The sequence below is a fragment of the Cloeon dipterum genome, chromosome 2 (assembly GCF_949628265.1).
Source record: "Cloeon dipterum chromosome 2, ieCloDipt1.1, whole genome shotgun sequence".
Taxonomy (NCBI): domain Eukaryota; kingdom Metazoa; phylum Arthropoda; class Insecta; order Ephemeroptera; family Baetidae; genus Cloeon; species Cloeon dipterum.
In genome coordinates, this window is record NC_088787.1 from 391734 (window position 1) to 409782 (window position 18049).

General features: G+C 46.2%; 3 protein-coding genes across 3 annotated transcripts; 2 read left to right on the forward strand and 1 right to left on the reverse strand.

The window, feature by feature from the left end:
* Window positions 1-6200: 6200 nt before the first annotated feature.
* LOC135935104 (uncharacterized) lies at window positions 6201-7997 on the forward strand. Its single transcript, XM_065477178.1, has 6 exons — window positions 6201-6354; window positions 6408-6526; window positions 6578-6889; window positions 7414-7520; window positions 7577-7767; window positions 7820-7997. The coding sequence occupies exons 1-6, from the start codon at window positions 6207-6209 to the stop codon at window positions 7960-7962; spliced, it is 1020 nt and encodes a 339-aa protein (XP_065333250.1). The 5' UTR covers window positions 6201-6206; the 3' UTR covers window positions 7963-7997.
* A 638-nt stretch (window positions 7998-8635) lies between these two features.
* On the forward strand, window positions 8636-15336 carry LOC135935107 (neurogenic protein big brain-like). Its single transcript, XM_065477182.1, has 6 exons — window positions 8636-8927; window positions 9351-9477; window positions 13128-13317; window positions 13432-13612; window positions 13671-13775; window positions 13978-15336. The coding sequence occupies exons 1-6, from the start codon at window positions 8636-8638 to the stop codon at window positions 14400-14402; spliced, it is 1320 nt and encodes a 439-aa protein (XP_065333254.1). The 3' UTR covers window positions 14403-15336.
* Window positions 15331-17932, reverse strand: LOC135935105 (thioredoxin-related transmembrane protein 1). Its single transcript, XM_065477179.1, has 6 exons — window positions 17735-17932; window positions 17502-17663; window positions 17273-17447; window positions 16917-17018; window positions 16779-16859; window positions 15331-15952 (listed from the first exon to the last, which is right to left on the reverse strand). The coding sequence occupies exons 1-6, from the start codon at window positions 17866-17868 to the stop codon at window positions 15740-15742; spliced, it is 867 nt and encodes a 288-aa protein (XP_065333251.1). The 5' UTR covers window positions 17869-17932; the 3' UTR covers window positions 15331-15739.
* Window positions 17933-18049: the final 117 nt, after the last annotated feature.

The following is an 18049-nucleotide window of genomic DNA, read 5'->3' on the forward strand; positions in this document are numbered from 1 at the left end:
AAAGCAATTTCAGCTAAAGTTTTTGTTCAATTTTTATTGTTTGGCTCAACACACTATAAACTTTAAATTGTTAGTTTTGATGCGCAAAATTATTCTGAATAAATTGATAATAACACTGTATAAATATGTATGCAATTATATAGTGGAATATATATAACAAATAAGCTAGTGATGAGGCTCGTCCTGGAGTCTGAGATAAAGCTCTGAGCCTGGAGGCGATGGAAGGACTTGATCGTAAATATGTGGGTGAGAATAAGGTCTGGCGCTTCGGAGCTCGACTTGGACTGATGTCGAGGCGTCGGGGGGAGCGACGTCGTCGTAATTATTATCATCGTCCGACTGCTCGCGGTGGACTACGTTATCAGGAGGAAAAACGGACATTTCCTGGAGTTCATTTCTCGTCCGGGCGGCGGTTTTCTTCAACCTTTTCACCCATAGAGCCAGCCACAAAATAATGCAACATGAAATCATGCAGGAAACGGCCAAGCAGACCAAATATGCGATATTGAAGTCGTTTTTTTCGATGGAATCTTCGTATTTTTTTGTAGGGTAATTTGAGGAAACTCTTCCGCACCCTGTACAAACAGAAAACATTTTTATAAAGATACGTTGAAAATCTAACTGGCAGTTCAATAATTGGCAGGAATTTAAAGGATTAAATTGTCTAAGAAATGAAGTGTCTTCCCTGGATTTTATCATCTCTAGTGCCCGCTTTGTGATGGTATTTATTGGTGAATTAAGAGAAGTGCATTACCTTTGGGAGCAATGAGGTCGTTGTACAAGTACGTCTTCGCTCCGACTGCCCCGCGAAGGAGCCGAAAATTTGTATCTTTATTTTGTTCTCTGGTCAGTATCCAAAGATTATTACACGTGTCAAAGGCGAAACTGAACGGAAAGCTATAAGTAGTCAGTCGCTCATCCTACAACAAATAAGGAAAATACGAACTATTTAAAGTGCATAATAATTGGAAAATAATACATTTTTAATGGAGGAACATTGCTCTATAGCAAACATTTTTTATTCTTTTTGTTTCATTGAAAAAATATTCTACCAGCAAAAATAAAAAAATTCCCGTCAATCAGTCCAAAAATTCGTCTAAAACTTTATTATGATAGGAAATTTTAAATATTTTCGATATGAATCTTCAATTTCATTTGACCACTATGTGAATATTTATTAAAAGCTAAGTTGTCTGTAATATTATACTTTTCACCAAGAAAAATACCTTGTAGAATTGTTCTTCCTTGAAGGGAGCAGTGGTGTCCCAAGTGCCGACGTACTTCAAGCCTCTGAGGTCAAAATATAATTTCCCTTTGTTGTCCATCAGCATTCTTAAGGAGCCGGCTGTCTTTTTGCCAACCAAAAGAGAATTTCTTGGGGTCAAAAGAGTATTTTTTCCCCTCGTCCTTAATTCCGAAAGGGGAACTGAATATAGTTCAGATTTATCCCGATGTCCCAGGTAGGCCAATTCTTTTCCCTTTATTGGCGAAAGGGCAACAGAATCAATGCTGATGTCCTTAATTTGGATAGCCCATGAAACATTCTCCTTGAGGCTAAATACGATCATGTTTCCCGATAGATAGTCAGGAATGTAGGCCAAAGTGTCGTTCGGTCTCTCGTCAAGGACCACGGATTTCAGATCCCTTTTGCTATAAGTGTGCGACGCAATTTCATTGGTGAATTCATGGACCAGGATGACCGAATCGTTTTCCGTTAGGTCAAAAATCCAGAGCTTCGCTGGACAAATCTCATTTCCGGTATCAACGGCCCAAAGGCGACCACAAACGTCAACCACCATGCCCCTGATTCCCTGCATAGCATCGCAGTTTCCTTTTTCCTATAAAAAAATACGGAACTATTTTAAAAAAATGTATCCCTTCACAGATGTTAAAAAATTACTCTCAAAAGGCATTACGACATTTTTCATTCAATATCATAACCTTTTTTTATTTTTTGACCAGTCTTCCTCAAAATTAACAGGAAAATACCAAACATGATCCAAAAAAATGATTGTTTTAAATTAAAATTAATGACATTGAATTTGGATTATGTAAATTCACTGATTTTCTTACGTGCATTCTCCACGAAGGATATGGATTCAGTTTCGGAGACCCTGAAGACGCAGAGAGTGGCAACCAGGTTAGGGTAAACGGAGTTGGGCTGTCTGCCGCTTTATAAATGCTGATGAACACTCTCTCCCCATAAATTACAAGCTCATCTAGGAAAATTTTGGTAGGGACATAGTCTCCCTTCCTCTCAGCTTCTTTTCGAAAATCTTCTGAAGGCCACACAAAGTCGATATTTTCCCACTCGAAAACGGCGGTGAAGTTGACGGAGGCCGCGGACAGACCGAACAGAAAAGCCGGAAGAAGGAACCAACTCATCGTTCAAGAACTGCGAGTGAAAAAATGAATAATATCGAATAAATAAATGCACCACAAAGAGTGATACGGAAACAATAAAGTCGATAATACTTGCGTGCAATATTATCAAAAATTCTTTTTCACAGCATGTAAGAGCAAATTACTTTTAGTTCTGATTATTTCACGATTACAAAAACCCCAGCAAACGATTAAATTATTTTGTGGTTTTAAACAGACGAATATACACATATGATGAAAATTAGGGACGAAAACTAACCTTTGGTTGACTGCCATCAGACCGAGCCTTGCCGCGTCCATAACAAAGATGTAATGGATTTTCTATAGCGAAAAGCTTTTCTTTTAAAGCAGTTCGGCACACGGAAGTTTGTGTAAATTTCAGAGATAACCAAAAATAGCAGCCGGATCTGACTGGGTGCGCGATTTTTAGAGAAGAAGCAAATAAATATGTGACGCAAAATCTATAGTCGAACCATATATAGAAATAAATATTTTGGTTCGGCGACACAGGAAATTTACAAATAAACCGGAAGAAACAGAAATGGAACTCTGACTAATTAGAATATACATGGGACTCATGATTTCTGTTAAATAAAAATGAACCGTGTATCTTAGCTGTGAATATTATAATCACGATTAATTTGAACAAAATTATTAATTTAATTCGGCCAGTTCCCCTCTTTTGAGACGGGCGACCCCTGATAGCAAGAAACTCGCGCGTCCCAATATCATCCACCGGACTGAGGGCTATCATTGTGGTTTTGTACCTTTTATTGCAACCAGCGTGTCGAGCCTTATCATTTAATGTGAGTCTCTCATTCGTCGCTTGTCAGCAGGGCCGCTTCCTCACGAATCCTGAGCTTTATTCTCTTAGCCATAACTACGGAAAGGGGTTGACTGCGTATTTAGCCAGTCGATAAAGGATAGCAGGAGGGTTGGTGGTTTCAACTCCATACCCTTGGCGGTTTATTGGTGTCCATTGCGATGAGAATTACACTGCGGCTACCCAAGGGATGAGCAGGGGGAGAGAGAGCTCGAGGTGGCCCGACCTGACCGGTCCGGTGTGCGTGCGAGCGCTCCCCTCCGTGAGGGGTGGTTGTATAACCTGAGACTCTCCCTCCACGCTCCCCTTTGGGCGCCCGAATATTTTACATGCACTGCTTCGTTACAAATAATATTGATCGTAATATCGTCAGGTAAAACCCTGACATCGCTATATCTTCATAATTTTATTCTGCATTTCCTTTTCGCGGCAGCACGTTTAAAATGTTTCCCTCCCTTTTGTGGACAGTTAGAATTAGATGGAATAACATGACTGCGTTTTTCATCGCCATTTTCTTGCCCGGCCTTTCATCACTGACAGCCAACGCCGTCAACTTCCTTCAGGATAGGCAACCTGCAGGTCACGCTCGCTAAGCAGGTTACATACCTTCCAGACAGCAGGTTTGACGTAAAAATCACACACTGTAGAAAATAATTTCTGCGATTATAGACCCGTTGCGTTCGTAAAAAGGTCCTATTTTTATGATACCATGCAAAAGTTACGGATAATTGAGGATTAATTAACCCCCGTGCCACTCGGCCCCTGGGACCCCAAGGAACCCTTCGCGAAAATGATTTTTTGAGCTGACGTAACAAACCACGCATGCGTCAAGTCGTGTTTTGTAGCAAAGCAGCGCGGCGACCAATCAGATTCGCCAGCTCTCTAGGCCCCCTAGCGAGCAACACTCTAGAGAGAGGAGTTTTAAGAGGAGTGTAAGTTGAGGAGTAGTAGAGTATCAGCTCTGATGCCTTAGTCTCCTTCTAGTATCTACTCTCCTTTCCTTACACTCTAATGTGGGCGTGGTCGTCGTGGGCAAAGAACTCCTCTCTCTCGAGTGTTGCTCGCTAGGGGGCCTAGAGAGCTGGCGAATCTGATTGGTCGCCGCGCTGCTTTGCTACAAAACACGACACTTGACGCATGCGCAGTTTTAATTTAGCCTCAATTATCCGTAACTTTTGCATGGTATCATAAAAATAGGGCCTTTTTACGAACGAAACGGGTCTATCGTTCGGAGGAGGTATATTTTTAAATTTATTTTAGAGAAACAATAATTTTTATTAAAAGAAAGAATGACGCACAGCCAAATTTATTCTTGCACGAGTTATAAAGTTTTATCCGAGTGGCCGCAACGCTCATTTATTTATCTGAGAGCCGAGAGAGGAAGGGAGAGGAGATAGTGTGTAATAATTGGCGGTCCGGGCGGAAGCAGCGCGCGCGGAGCCCATTGTGTGCGTGATGCTCTCCGCTCCAGCAGCTAATTACCCTGGCAGGGTCCGCGCTCGCTCGCTCAGGTTCAGGTGGGAATGGCTCGCGTGCAGAGCAACCCTAGCAACACACGAAATCTCGTTCCCACACACAATTCGCGCGTCTCACGTAACGACTCGCTGCGATAAGCATCGAAAATTAAATATTATGGATGTTTCTCTCCGTGCCAGCGTGAAGACAAATCTGGGAATTTTTTTACATCTTCGGGGTCCGGATTCACGCGACGCGCAGATATGGCGTCTGCTAGAATGCGAACAATTAATAATTTTGTTGTTATTTATTTACTATCAGCTGATTAGCCTCGAAATTGGCGAATGGACCGACAGATGGCACATCAGGCTGATGGAAATGTAACAGAATGCGCGGGAATGAAATTATTAGGTCGGCACGCCTCTTTTTCGTCGCTTCTGATTGGCCGCTGGACTGTCTCCTTTAATTTCAACGCCATTTTGAATTCTGAACGGCGGGAAAACCAACACAGATCGCAATCCGGACCCCGGTGGGAATTGCGACTGCGCAGAAGGTTTTAATTAGGGTCACGCATGCGCAGTGATGAGTTTCGGTCTCCCTGTGAGATTTAGAAGCGATCTGAACATACTGCGCATGCTTAAGATGCGCACAAGTTTACTGCGCAGCTTCGAAATTCCAATGTTATTTTTTAAAAAACAGCTGATAGCACCTGTAGTTTGCGAATGAACCGTTAGAGGGCCAATGGAAATGTTACAAAATACGCGGGAATGAAATTATTAGGTCAGTACGCCTCTTTTTCGAATGCGCAGAAGGTTTTGGTTAGGGTCACGCATGCGCAGTGATGAGTTTCGGTCTCTCAGTGAGATTTAGAAGCGATCTGAACATACTGCGCATGCTTAAGATGCGCACAAAGTTACTACGCAGCTTCACAATTTGATTGAACCATAAAAAATAATAAAACCTTTCTCGTTATTCGCGATTTTGAATATCTCTGTAAAGAATAAATAATTGTTTGGCGCAGTTGAGAGGAGAACAGGTGCGGATTGGCGATCTGGCGGGCGATCGAAAGCACTATATAATTTTGGTTTTCGAAGCCGGCCGCGCGCGACAATCGCGGTGTCTGCGAGGCAGCTGCTCGCGACCTTCTGCCGCACGGGAAAAGAATCTCGGAGCGGCGAGGCACGCGAGCCGCGCTTAATGCGTAAACAGAAAAAAAATAAGGTCTTTCCTCGGATCGACAGACGCGAACGGCAGGTGCGAGCCACAAAAAACGCGAGCAGCCTCCAAAAAATGAATTCCTCTCCGCGTTTTCGTTGCACAACAATTCTCTTTTCAACCGCGGGCACAAATTAAAATTGTTGAGCATTAATTTCGCTTTCGGCCAGCAAAACCAGTTTTCTATTAATTACGAATTTTCTCAAATTAAAAATAAAACGTGGAATGTGGAGAACCGACTAAAACACCAATTCATTGTTATAAGATATTTTATTGTTTAAAATTCAAAGAAAAAATAATTGTTGTGGAAAAGTCGATTGTCGGACAGAGAATGGCGGAAATGCGGCTGTTGGCGATCGTGGCGGCGTTTCTGTACCTGGCAAAAGGGTGCCAGGGCATGGACTGCTTCAGGAGCGAGAGCAGCAACCTGATGTGCTTCGAGGAAAACGCGTGCAACTCGACCACGCTGCGGCTCGTCAGTGAGAACCGCCCAAATTCCGTCTCGAAAACAAATTATAATTTTTTAAATCAGGCAGCGGCAGCAGTGAACTGGAAGACAGGGCGTTTCTGCACTTTTACAACAAGCTGCGGCAGATGGTGGCCCTGGGGAAGGTGCCAGGTCACCCGCCGGCGAGGAACATGCTCCAGTTGGTGAGATTTGAATTACTGCGCATGCGCGGAATGTGTCTAAACGATCGGCAGGTGTGGGTGAAGGAGTTTCAGCGCCACATGTTGCGTCTGGCGCAGCAGTGCATGGACCCTGCGGCGGTGCGCGCCGCCGCCAACAACATCCACGGCTTCAACTCAGTGCAAAACGACGCTCAGGTGGTCGCAGGGCTGTACGCGCATCCGCTCGAGCAGGACGACGCCATGCAGCCGCTCGACGACCTCATGGACGGCGTCTTCCGCCTCGCCGTCTGCGAAAATCGCTTCCCCTTGTCCGCCATCAGGTGTTTCGACCACGACCACTTCGCGAACGCCCACGACGACGCCTGGCTCTCCCACTGGGCCATGGTTCGCGTCTACCCTTCCGTCCCTCCCCTCTCTGTGTTTTTGGCTTCCCGAAACCTTTCCATCCCTCCCCTACTGGCGATTTTTCTAATTAATGCTTGCTTCAGCACTCTTTATAGCCTTTCTGGTACCTTTATCCCCTTCCCTTAACCCCTCTTCCAACAACTTGCTTCCCAGAACATCAGAAGTGTCCCTTCTGTCCCTCCCCTCTTTTGTTTTTGCCTCGCCCAAACCCTGCTGACGCTTTTCTCCGTAATTCTGCTTCTGAACTCATCCTAGCCCTTTATTTGAACTATCCTTCTGATACCTTTATCCCCTCCCCTTACCCCTCTACCCAAACCGCAATTCCCTGACCATCAGACGTGCCCCTTTCGTCTCTCCCCTCTTTGTTTTTGCCTCGAAACCTTCACCCCCTCCCTTACTAACGCTTTTATTCCACTCTTCCAAGCCCTTCTGGTACCTTTATCCCCTCCCCTTAACCCTTTTCCCGTTATCGCCCTCCCCTGACCCTGAGACGTGCCTCGCAGGTGATTTACGACAAGGCGGACGCCATCGGCTGCTCGAAGAGCCTGTTCCAGAAAATCGGCCCTGACGAGGAGTACCTTTCCTACCTCCCCTGCTACATCGCCCCCGCGTAAGCCTATAAAAACGTGACACATTTCTCTTTCGACTGAAATTTCAAATCTGCAGCCTGGATGAAAACACTCGGCGGCTGTACAAGGCGGGCGAACCCGACTGCGAGCACCCCTCGAAGGTGTACCCTGGACTGTGCACGACTCCTCAGGTCAACAAAAAAAGCGTCGACCCGTGCACGCAGCCCGACTTCAGGAAACAATTCCGCAAACTGTGCAAGAACCGCTTCTTCACCGACTTCTGCTCCGGTTTGTGTTTCCTGATTTTATTTTGGCGCGTTTTTAATTTAAAAATTTTCAGGCGTTCCGTCCTGGCTGATTTGGGTGGCGATCGCGATGGGCGGAACGCTTTCCTCGACGCTGTTCGCCGCGCTGGCCATCGTCTACTGGGACTACATCGTCTACCTCTTCCAATCGGCCGTCGCCCTCCTCGTGGTCGCCTGACAATTAATTTCTTACAAAAAAAAAGGTTTTAAATTGGAGGGAATTATCAAAATAAAATAATTCAAGTTTAAAACACATCTCACCAACTGAAATTTTATAAATTTAGCGTAAATAATAAAATTTTAACTGTGTTTCGGTAGTAAACAACTTATTGTAGCCATCACGTTTCTGAGTTTTATCGTACCGGTTTAAAACGGCATGGCTAAAACCGGTTTTTAACCAGTTTTAACCGGGTTTGATTAATTTAAACCCGGTTTTAACCAGTTTAATCCAGCCCGCTGGGTTTTTCGAAAAAAATGGTTTTTTCTGAACCGTGTATAGCCAATTCAATCCATTTTTTTTAAATTTTTTAATAATCCGAAAAATGTAGAGTTGCGATTTTTTATTACGTTGAAATATACAATAAAATTTATATGTCACAAAAATTCCTCACTTTAAAAAAACCCATTTATGCCCGGCCAAAAATTGCGAGCAAATTAAATGAGAACAAAGTGCTGGGAGTGAGGAAAAGAAGCGTCTTGTCTTTGGATGAGGATCTGCACGCGGCGTGAATGGGCTCGGGGGTGGGGGCCGGGGGCGGCAGGTGGCGGTCTCCCCTCCTCGGCGTGCGTGCCGGCCGGCCGGCCGGCGTCTCTTCTCGCTCTGCGGCTCGAAATTCAGTTTCAAAGCGGCGATGGAGGAGAACGGGCGCGCGGTGGAGCTGCTGCAGGAGGCGCTGCAGACGCTGCAGAACGAGGCCAACGCGGCCGGCGGCGCCGCGGGGCCCCGCGGCCACAACGGCGTGGCGTCGACGCGCGCCGAACTGCGCTCGCTGCACTTGTGGCGCGCCATCATCGCCGAGTGCGTCGGCGCCTTCCTCTTCGTGCTGCTCGTGTGCGGCGCCGCCGCCCACCACGCCGACGCCACGGCCCTCGCCATCGGCGCCGCCGCCGCCGCACTCGTCCTCTGCTTCGACGCCGTCTCCGGTAATTAATTTTTTTATTTTTTTAAAAAAATTAAAAAATTGAAAAAAAAATTCTTAGAATTTATGAAAAAAAATCTACTATAATTTATTTAAACTCTTCAAACCCAGTTGTTACTAGTTTAACCTCCGGTAATTAATTTATGTAATTTATAAAAAATAAATAAACTGTTTTTTTAATTTTCTTTGAGTTTATTTTATTTTAATTCAATTTAATTTGTAAATTTCCGAGCCGTAATTTTGCTCCGTTGGCATTCGGTTGGACGCGTTTAGAAATGACGTCTTTGTTTGTTTATTTTTTGCGGCTGCGCTGGCTCTCATTGGATTTTTTTTTGTCCGACATCCTCTGCGATTGAGGGCCGGAAGTGGCTGCTGCTTGCTGCTCTCTATTTGTTTCTCAAGCCCCCGGCCACCGATTGTGTTGCAGGCGCACACCTGAGCCCGGCGGTGACCTTCGCCCTGGCAGCAACCAGAAACATTTCGCCCATCAGGGCCGTCATGTTCATCGCCGCGCAGTGCGGCGGCGGAATCGCCGGCGCCGCCCTCCTCTACGGGTCAGTCTTATTTAATTTAAAATAATTAATTTTGTGTCGCGCCGTCGCGTCACAACAATTCATCTCGTCAAATTGTGGCCAATTAATTCCGAGAGCGACGCCTCGTTTTTTTTTATTTTTTAAATTTATTCCCACGAGAATCCCTGACGCATTCTTCCCTGCCAAAAGCGAGCAGATCGGCCCTTTTGTGTTTCAATCTGCCGTCTCTCGAGGCTTCAAAACCTTTTTCTGTTCCTATCGGGGAAATAAATCTGGAGTTTTATTTGCGGCCGGCGGCTACAAACGGTTTCCCGCCGGCAGATGCTGCGCCGAGCATCCCTTTCTTATATTCTTGCCGCGTTCATCCCCTAATTTTAATATTTTCCATCCGAAATTTCGCGAATCGAAGCACCTGCGAGCGGCAAGTGCGGTTTTTCCCTCGGGATCGCACGCAGGGGTGATTTTCGGCTTTGTTTCTCGCTCCCCTGGCGCGACAGATTGTCTCAATGACGCACAATAGGGGCCAATTACGCTACCCCTTTGTCCGCGTCCGCCGCCCCTCGCAGCCTGTTGCTCCCATTCAACACTTTGCGCCGATTCCAAAGCCAAATGTTTCATCCACTGCGATCCAGTTTTAACAATGTTGCGGTTGATTCTTCATTTTTTATTGAATAATCCAAATTAATTGCTTCAAGGGGAGAAAAGTTACGAAATTTTCTTTCGAGTCTTGAAAGTACTTTTAAAAATATTTGAGCAATGATAAATTATTGTTGGGCAACCAGGGATAAAAAAACACCAGCTTTGACAGCTAAAAGAAATTCGTTTATCTTGAAATGTGAAAAGGACCCTCTCTGTATGATGTCCAGATCCAGATTGTGCTTTCTTTAAAAAGACTATTACCAGCAAAGGCCGATTCGGCACGCACATGTGTGTGTGAGCTTCGGAAACAGCGGGAAAGTGCGTGCCGCGCCCCCCTTTGATGGTTATTGCCAGTTTTCTGCGAAATTTCCAGCGTTAGGCCATGTTTTTTCACACGATATGGATCCTCTCGTTGAGATCTATCTGCCAGTGTGACTTTTTCTTTGGGAAAATGCGAAAATTGAGTTAAAATCGCCATTGAAAATTTATTTTTGAACTGTACATGTGTCTTATTTGTCTGAAAATTTCAACTGACCGTTAGACAACCTTTTTAAAGAGAAATTCCCTTTTTGGACAGATCGCTGTTTAAAATAACCAATTTAATGTACCAAAAATATCCGAGTTTGTGGATTTGAAGGACCAGATGCCGCGCGTTTCTCCCTTTTTGCTCTGCGCCCGTGTGTCTTTCTTTTCTCGCAAGAGTGGATGCGCCGCTAAGGAGGGAAGAATTTTTATCCCGAACATGTGCTCATCGGCGGGACAGGGACAAAGGGAAAATTTGAGATGCGGATGCTCAGGGCAGCTGCACCTTCCTCCCCCGAGGAGCAGCCCCAATTAAGAGGCGGCAGCACGTCCCTTGGAAAGCGGCTGCACGTGCCGGCGCATCACCTTGCCTCGCAGGAAGTCTCAAAATCTTTGACATTTTATTTTTAAATCACTCCCGAGATAAAATAAATTCATTCGAAGCGAGTTGAATTGGCGAATTGGTCTCGTTGCTCCTTCGTAATTGGGGTTAAAACACACGCAGAGGCTCGGCTCGGGAGGAATATATTGTTTCTAATGCACGTGCTGCCCGCCCGACGGACCGGAGAAGAGGCAGGCTGTTGCATCTGCCTGCCGTTTTTTTACTTTGGGTCGGGGGAGCAGAGCAGAGCAGAGAGGGGAAGAGAAGAGCAACAGCTGTCGGTTGCTTGGCCTCCCTCGCGCCGCAGTTGCCAGCTCGCGCGCGCACGCTAAATAACATTCCAGCCCGCAGCGAATTCGCTGCTTCTTCTTTTTAAATTCATGACAGGAGATGAGAATTAGAAGGGTCGAGAGAGCGAAAGGGAGCCAGCCAGCGCTCCTCGTTTTCATTCGATTGTCCAAATCGCGCAGGGAAGAAAAAAAATAAATGACAGCTGGCTAGCAGCAGACAAGAATCGAATCTGCCGTTTTAGTAAAGATTATTTAAGTAAGTGAATTTCCCCGCGAAATTCTTAGGTCCTAAGGATCACGTTGAGTTAAAATAAAAATAAATTTCGAGAGAATCGGCCTCAAAGTGGAAAATAATAAACTGTTGGGTCGTGTTGTTTAAAAATCAACAGCGCACTGTTTAAAGAAACAGCGTCTTGTCAAAAGGTCGAGCACTAAACTTTTGTTATTCTTACTGAAGCAAACACACGTGCGTGCCGAATTGGCCTTTGCTGGTCATATAGTCTTTTTAAAGAAAGCACAATTGGAGCTGGACGTCATTACAGAGAGGGTCGCCTTTTCACGTTTCAAAATAAATGAATTTCTTTTAGCTGTCAAATCTGGTGTTTTTTTTTACATCCCTGGTCGCCCAAGGATAATTGATCATCGCACGAGCACTGAGTTTCATTTATTATTGGTTTTCCTTTGAGTTTACTGCTCTATTGATAGCAAAATTATTGTTTTAAATGGAGAATTCTCAAGTGCAATCGCGATTTTCACTGACTTTCCGCATTTCTCCAAAGAAAAAGTCACTCTGGCAGATAGATCTTGATCAGAGGATTCCAAATCATGTGAAAAAACATGGCCGAGCGCTGGAAATTCCGGAGAACACAGGCAAAAACCAACATAAGGGGGCTTGGCACGCACTTTCCCGCCGTTGATTCTCGCAAACTAGATAAAGCAGCAAGAATTCTCTGCCAGAAAATTCCTCGTCGCTGATTGGCTGAAATAAAAGCTCGCTAGTAGTTCCCGCGCGGTTGCCTAGCAACGCGTTGTCAGCCAATCAGCGTCGAGGATTCTTCCAGCAGAGAATTCTTGCTGATTTTTCCGATCTTCGGGTTTTCATTTGCAATTAAACCATTTTAAATGTGTTTCTGCGAGTTGAAAGAGTTAATTTATAGATTTACAAACGCAGAAATCCATCAAAAGTCAATTTAAAACTCGAAAATCGAGGAAAGCAGCAAGAATTCTTTGCTCAGAGAATTCTCGACGTTGATTGGCTAGCGCTGAACGCACGTCAACAGCTTCGATGTTTTACTGAATTGCGCGGGAGAATCTGACATGCGCGTTGTTAGCATATCAGCGTCGAGGATTCTTCCAGCAGAGAATTCTTCCTGATTTGAGTGTTTTCATTGGGCATGAAACCGTTTTAAATGTGTTTCTGCGATTATACATCAGTAAAAAGAGTTGATTTATATCGATTAATAACTCAGAAATCCACTTAAAGTCGATTTAAACCAACTCAAGAGTACCATTTTTTATCTTCTCACTATTTATTCTTCATAATTTTCTCAATTTATTTCATTTGCTGAAAAAGAGGGCGTAAAAACAACCGGTAAAATTAAAAAAAAAATTGATTTTTTGGCACTTTTGGGTTCGTTAGGCTTTACTTTCCATGTAATAAATTTTTTGTATAAAAAACCCCGATTATTCCCGTTTAAAATTGAGAAGCCACCTGCAAGTGGACCTGAATGGCGACAAACACCCTTTGTTTGTTGCATCACTCACAATCAGTGTCTCGGTCTAGTGAACGGAGCGCTGCAGAGAATAACAAATAACCCGGCGCTCGTGTGTGTTTTCAGGATGAGCGCGAGCCCCGGCATGCTGCAGCTGGCGGTGCTGCCAGGTGCCACCTCCGCCGCGCCCTGGCAGCTGTTCACGCAGGAGGTCGTGCTCACCTTCCTCGTCGCCCTCTGCTACTTCGTCTCCAGCGGCGCCGCCAAGGCGCCCGCCGTCGGCGCCGCCTACCTCGCCGCCACCCTCACAGCAACGGTAATTTTATTTTTTTGTTAAAATCCTTTAAAAATTTGATTTTTTTTAAAGGACCAGTCAACTCATCCGCCATTTTGAATTTTTTTAAGTCTAATCATTTTTAAATTCCTTCAGCAGGCACCTGCGTTGAACCCTGCGAGGGCGCTGGGCCCGTCGTTCGTGCTGCACAGGTGGGAGGCCCACTGGGTCTTCTGGGTGGGGCCGCTGCTGGGCGCCCTGCTCGCCGGAGCCCTCTACGAATTCATCCTGAACCCTAGCAAGTTCAGCCAACGCAACAAAGGCTCGAGCTACGCAGGTGAGACCGGTCCCAAACTCGACCTGACCCTGACTAAACCCCGAGTTTTCTGTCCTAGACTCGTCTAGCGTGCGTAGCGACCCTGACAACTATGAGGACCTGGACAAGGGCTGCGCCTACAACAGCCTCAGGAATCGACAGCCCATCAGCCCCATTTCACCAGGTAAATTTTCCCTCCTGCCACGCCCCTTAAACGAAAACGACTCTTTTCCCGCCAAAAGTTCAAAATGTCGCCACTGTTATGAAAATTCTTGAGGTCTATTTCGAGAATTCTCACATGAAAAATGGCGCCGTAGGCCAACCACGCCCCTTCCTCTTCACACATTTTCCCGCCAAATATTTAAAACCACCGAATTTATTTTCAGGCTTGGCGAGCGCGAGCAACTACTGCCTGAACATCAAGAGCGCGGCGGCGGCGAACGCGGAGCCGATCTACTCGCCGCGCTCCATGTACAGCAAGTCGCCGGCGCTGACCAGGGCGAACCTGAACCGCAGCCAGTCGGTGTACGCCAAGTCTCCGCCGGGGCCGCCGCCGGGGATGGGCGTGCCCGGCAGGGCGCCACTGTCGCCCGCGCAGTCGCTTTACCCTGGCATGGTGTGCCGCACGTTCAACGTGCCACGCCCCTCGCACACGAGCGTCTACCAGCTCAGGTCGCAGCCGCACGAGCCCATCTACGGCCAGCGGCAGCCGTCCGCCAGCCCCGAGTCCTCCTCCTACGGCTCCTACAAGCTGCCCGCCAAGCCCCCAAGGGACTTTTCCTCCCTCAACTCGCCCGCTGTCAATTACTGAAAATTCCGACTGAGCAAAGAATGTCAACCATTTAGTTTTTTTTTTTACTTTCGTCATCGCAAGGATTTCTCCTTCAAAACAGCTGAAGAGGGGGGCGTAACCAAGAGAATAGTACATGGCGGCGCGGACATTCCGCTAATAGGGGGCGTGGTGCGCCATGTTTATTGTTTTCCCTTGGCAACGCCCCCTCTTCAGCTGTTTTGACGCACGAAACATCCCAATTGTAAGAAAACTGGGAAAACTATTCAAATTTTGTCGTGTCAGTCTTCCAATTTAGTTTAAGACTGTCTTTGTCGATTTCTCTGAGCCCAAAAATCGATTCCTGAGGGTCAAATTAGGTACAGAGGACGTTTTTCCGACCAAAAAATCCAGAACGACGTGCGAATTTTTTTCCCGCCAAAAAAATTCGCACGTTTTTAACGGAAAAAAGATACATTTTGACCAATTCGACCCTCAGGAATCGATTGGTGAGCTCAGAAAACGTGTCAGAGACCTTCTTTAAGGAGAGCGATGGTTGCAAATATTATTCCTAGCGGACGATGCATTTTTAATTTTATTTCTGCGTGTTTGAGGAATCGGCTATCACTGCCCAGGCAAAAATCGGTCTGCAGATACGTGCTGCACTCGAATTAAAAGACAAAATTTGTAATTCTAGCCTGCAATTAAATTTAGGAAAACATTCCCGGCCAGCGCCCTTTGACCGCCTGGAAACGCGATTAAAAACCTAGTTCAACGATTTACCGCGGTGCTCAATTTTGAGAAATTCCAAAAGCTGCGTAATTTATGTAAGAAAGTGTACAAACTGCGACGGTATTTACTCAATCCTAGGCTAGGACTCTTGCATTATTTTATTTTGTAAATCCAAAGAAGTATTTATACGGACTGCCTCTTTTATACAAAGATTTTCTGTAATAAAACGAGCTTCGAATACGAATTATTATTTGTTTTATTCCAACAACATTCGACGTAATTGTTTAATTAATTAATTAATATTACTTATGATAAGAAAGCGTTGCGTGTTAATTGTCCTCATTACAGAGTCACGTACATTTCTCCTCTGCTAACAATTTCATAAAAAAGGAATGGCTGTCGACAAGTAACAACATTGTTTTCCGATTGAACACGGTTATACAAAATTAATCATTATTACACGAGATAAAGCTTTCCTTAATTTCTTTTCCAAGGCAATCAATCTCCTCCGACCGGTTGGTTAATCGCAAAAAGGACGAAAGAAAAGTGTGCGTGCTTTCAAGCCGGATTATCGAAACGAGGGAGGGAGGGGAGGGGTCGAAGGGTGCGGAGGGGAGGACCAATCACTCAGCCTTGAATCACTGCAGTCAGTCGGCTCGCGGCGGCTTGCGGCGCCGCACGTTCCTCGGGCTGCCCTGCGCCGACGACGGCGCCGACGCCTGGCTGCCTTCCCCTTCCTCGCCGTCCTCGTCGGACGCCCCCTCCCCTTCCACCTCGTCGCCTTCCTCGTCCTCCTCGGCTTCCGAGCCGCTCGCACCGCCGACGCGATCGTCCTTGATCACGTCGTCGTCATCGTCCTCCTAATAAAACATACAAAAAAATTGGTTTTCAGCCGCCATCTTGCAGTTGGGCGCCATTTTTTTCTATAAGCTAAGGGAAGAATGATTTTTTCAACGTTTTAAGCTACTGATGCTTTATATAAATAGGCTTTTTTTCATTGCAAAGCTTTTTATACTTTCAAAACTTCAAAATGGAGTCGATCAGCGTCCGACCAATTGCGAATAGTAGAACAGAATTGGCCGATATGGAATGAAGTCCATTAAAAGTCGATTTAAAACACGAAAATCGGAGAAAGCAGCAAGAATTCTTTGCCCAGAGAATTCTCGACGCTGATTGGCTAACGCTGAACGCACGTAAACAGCTCCCGCGGTTGCCTAGCAACAGCTTTGATGTTGTACTGAATTGCGCGGGAGAATCTGACATGCGCGTTGTCAGCCAATCAGCATCGAGGATTCTTCCAGCAAAGAATTCTTGCTGATTTGAGTGTTTTCATTAGGAATTAAACCATTTTGAATGTTTTAAAGCGATCAAACATAGGTAGAAAGAGTTGATTAATCGATTTATAATACGTTGTCACCATTTTTGTAATATGGCATCGAAATTAATTCAGCAAAATACATTTAAGAGCACGATACTATAATTTCGTCGTTAAATCATCGCTAGAGGATCGAAATTTTCGCCAGACGCTGTTGGCAGCCATATTTGCGCAGAACGACAAATAAAATTTCTTGCTTTTCTCATTGGCCAGACTCCACTAGGCGCCATTTTGACATGCGCACCAGCAACAAAATTAGAAAAGTGTCCAAAATATCGGGTTTTTCGCGTAAAAAAAGGGTTTGTACTCACCGGTTCGCTTTCCCCGCGATGGTCCGCAGCGCGGCTCGAAGGCTTAGGCGGGTAGATGCAGTCGATCACGCACACCAGCAGCTGAATCACGAATTAAATAAATATCCAGCAAGGTTTCGAGGAAGGGAAAATTGTTACCAGGCCGAGGAGGGCGCCGACCAGGATGGTGAAGAGCGCGAAGATGAGGTAGCTGCCCCAGATGGGCAGGCCGTACGTCTCCATCAGGTGGTTGTGCACCGTCTGCGCGCCGAGAACGAAAGAAAATCAAAGCCGATTATGCAAAAGCGAAACCCAATACGCGTGAATGTCAACTCGCGATGGGAAAACCATTCACGCAGCGCATTACAACTGAAGGAGGGGTTGTGACACGACTGACATTGCTTAATTTAAATAAACAAACGATGTGACGTAACGTTTTTTCGAATTACTTTCTAACCGGTCGGTTCCAGTAATTATTTTTCGATCGAACTTAATTAATTTTCAATCATTCTGACCCTGAGGACCATGGAGAGTTTGTAAAAGTGGGCGACGACGGACATCTGGAGCGAGTCGGGCGCCTTCCAGCCGGGAATCGGCTCGATTTCCTGCCACTTGGCGTCCTCAACGAAGGACACAAAGTCCTCGAGCTTCCTGGCGCCGCGGTACTGCCGGAACTGGCCGTCGTGCACGCTGCAGAGCCGAAATTAATAAGTCAGAATGTCATAAATTCCAAGAGAAACGCACTGGAAGATGGTGGGCAGCGCGGTGACCATGAAGCGGCCGCTGAGGCCCACGTCCACGGTGACGTCGATGTGGCCGACGCTGATGTCCAGGTCGTCCTGCCACTGCGCCAGCTCCTGCCACACGGGGCCCAGGTTCTTGCAGGCCGGACACCACGGCGCGAAGCTGCCGAGATGACAAGAAGCAAAATAAAACAAATTCGGATTCGGTTGCGGTTGGTTGGGCGGGCAACTCACAACTCGATCATCCAGTCGCCCTGCAGCATCTGCTCCCAGTTGTCCTCGTTCAGCTGCACGATGGTGGCCTGCTGCTTGGCCGCCGCGGCCGCCAGCCAACAGGCCAAAAACAGCAAGCACACGGCACGCGACATGCCTCTGTTTGCTGCGTCCTGTCTGTCTGACACCGACACCGACAACGCCTTCCTTCGCCACTGCGCCTCGAATACACTCTGCGCGCGCTGATTGGCTCGTCTGCCGCGCTCGACCAATCACAGCCCGGCGCGCTCTTCTCGAGAATTTTACGAGAATTTCAGAAATTTTTCATAATTCTTA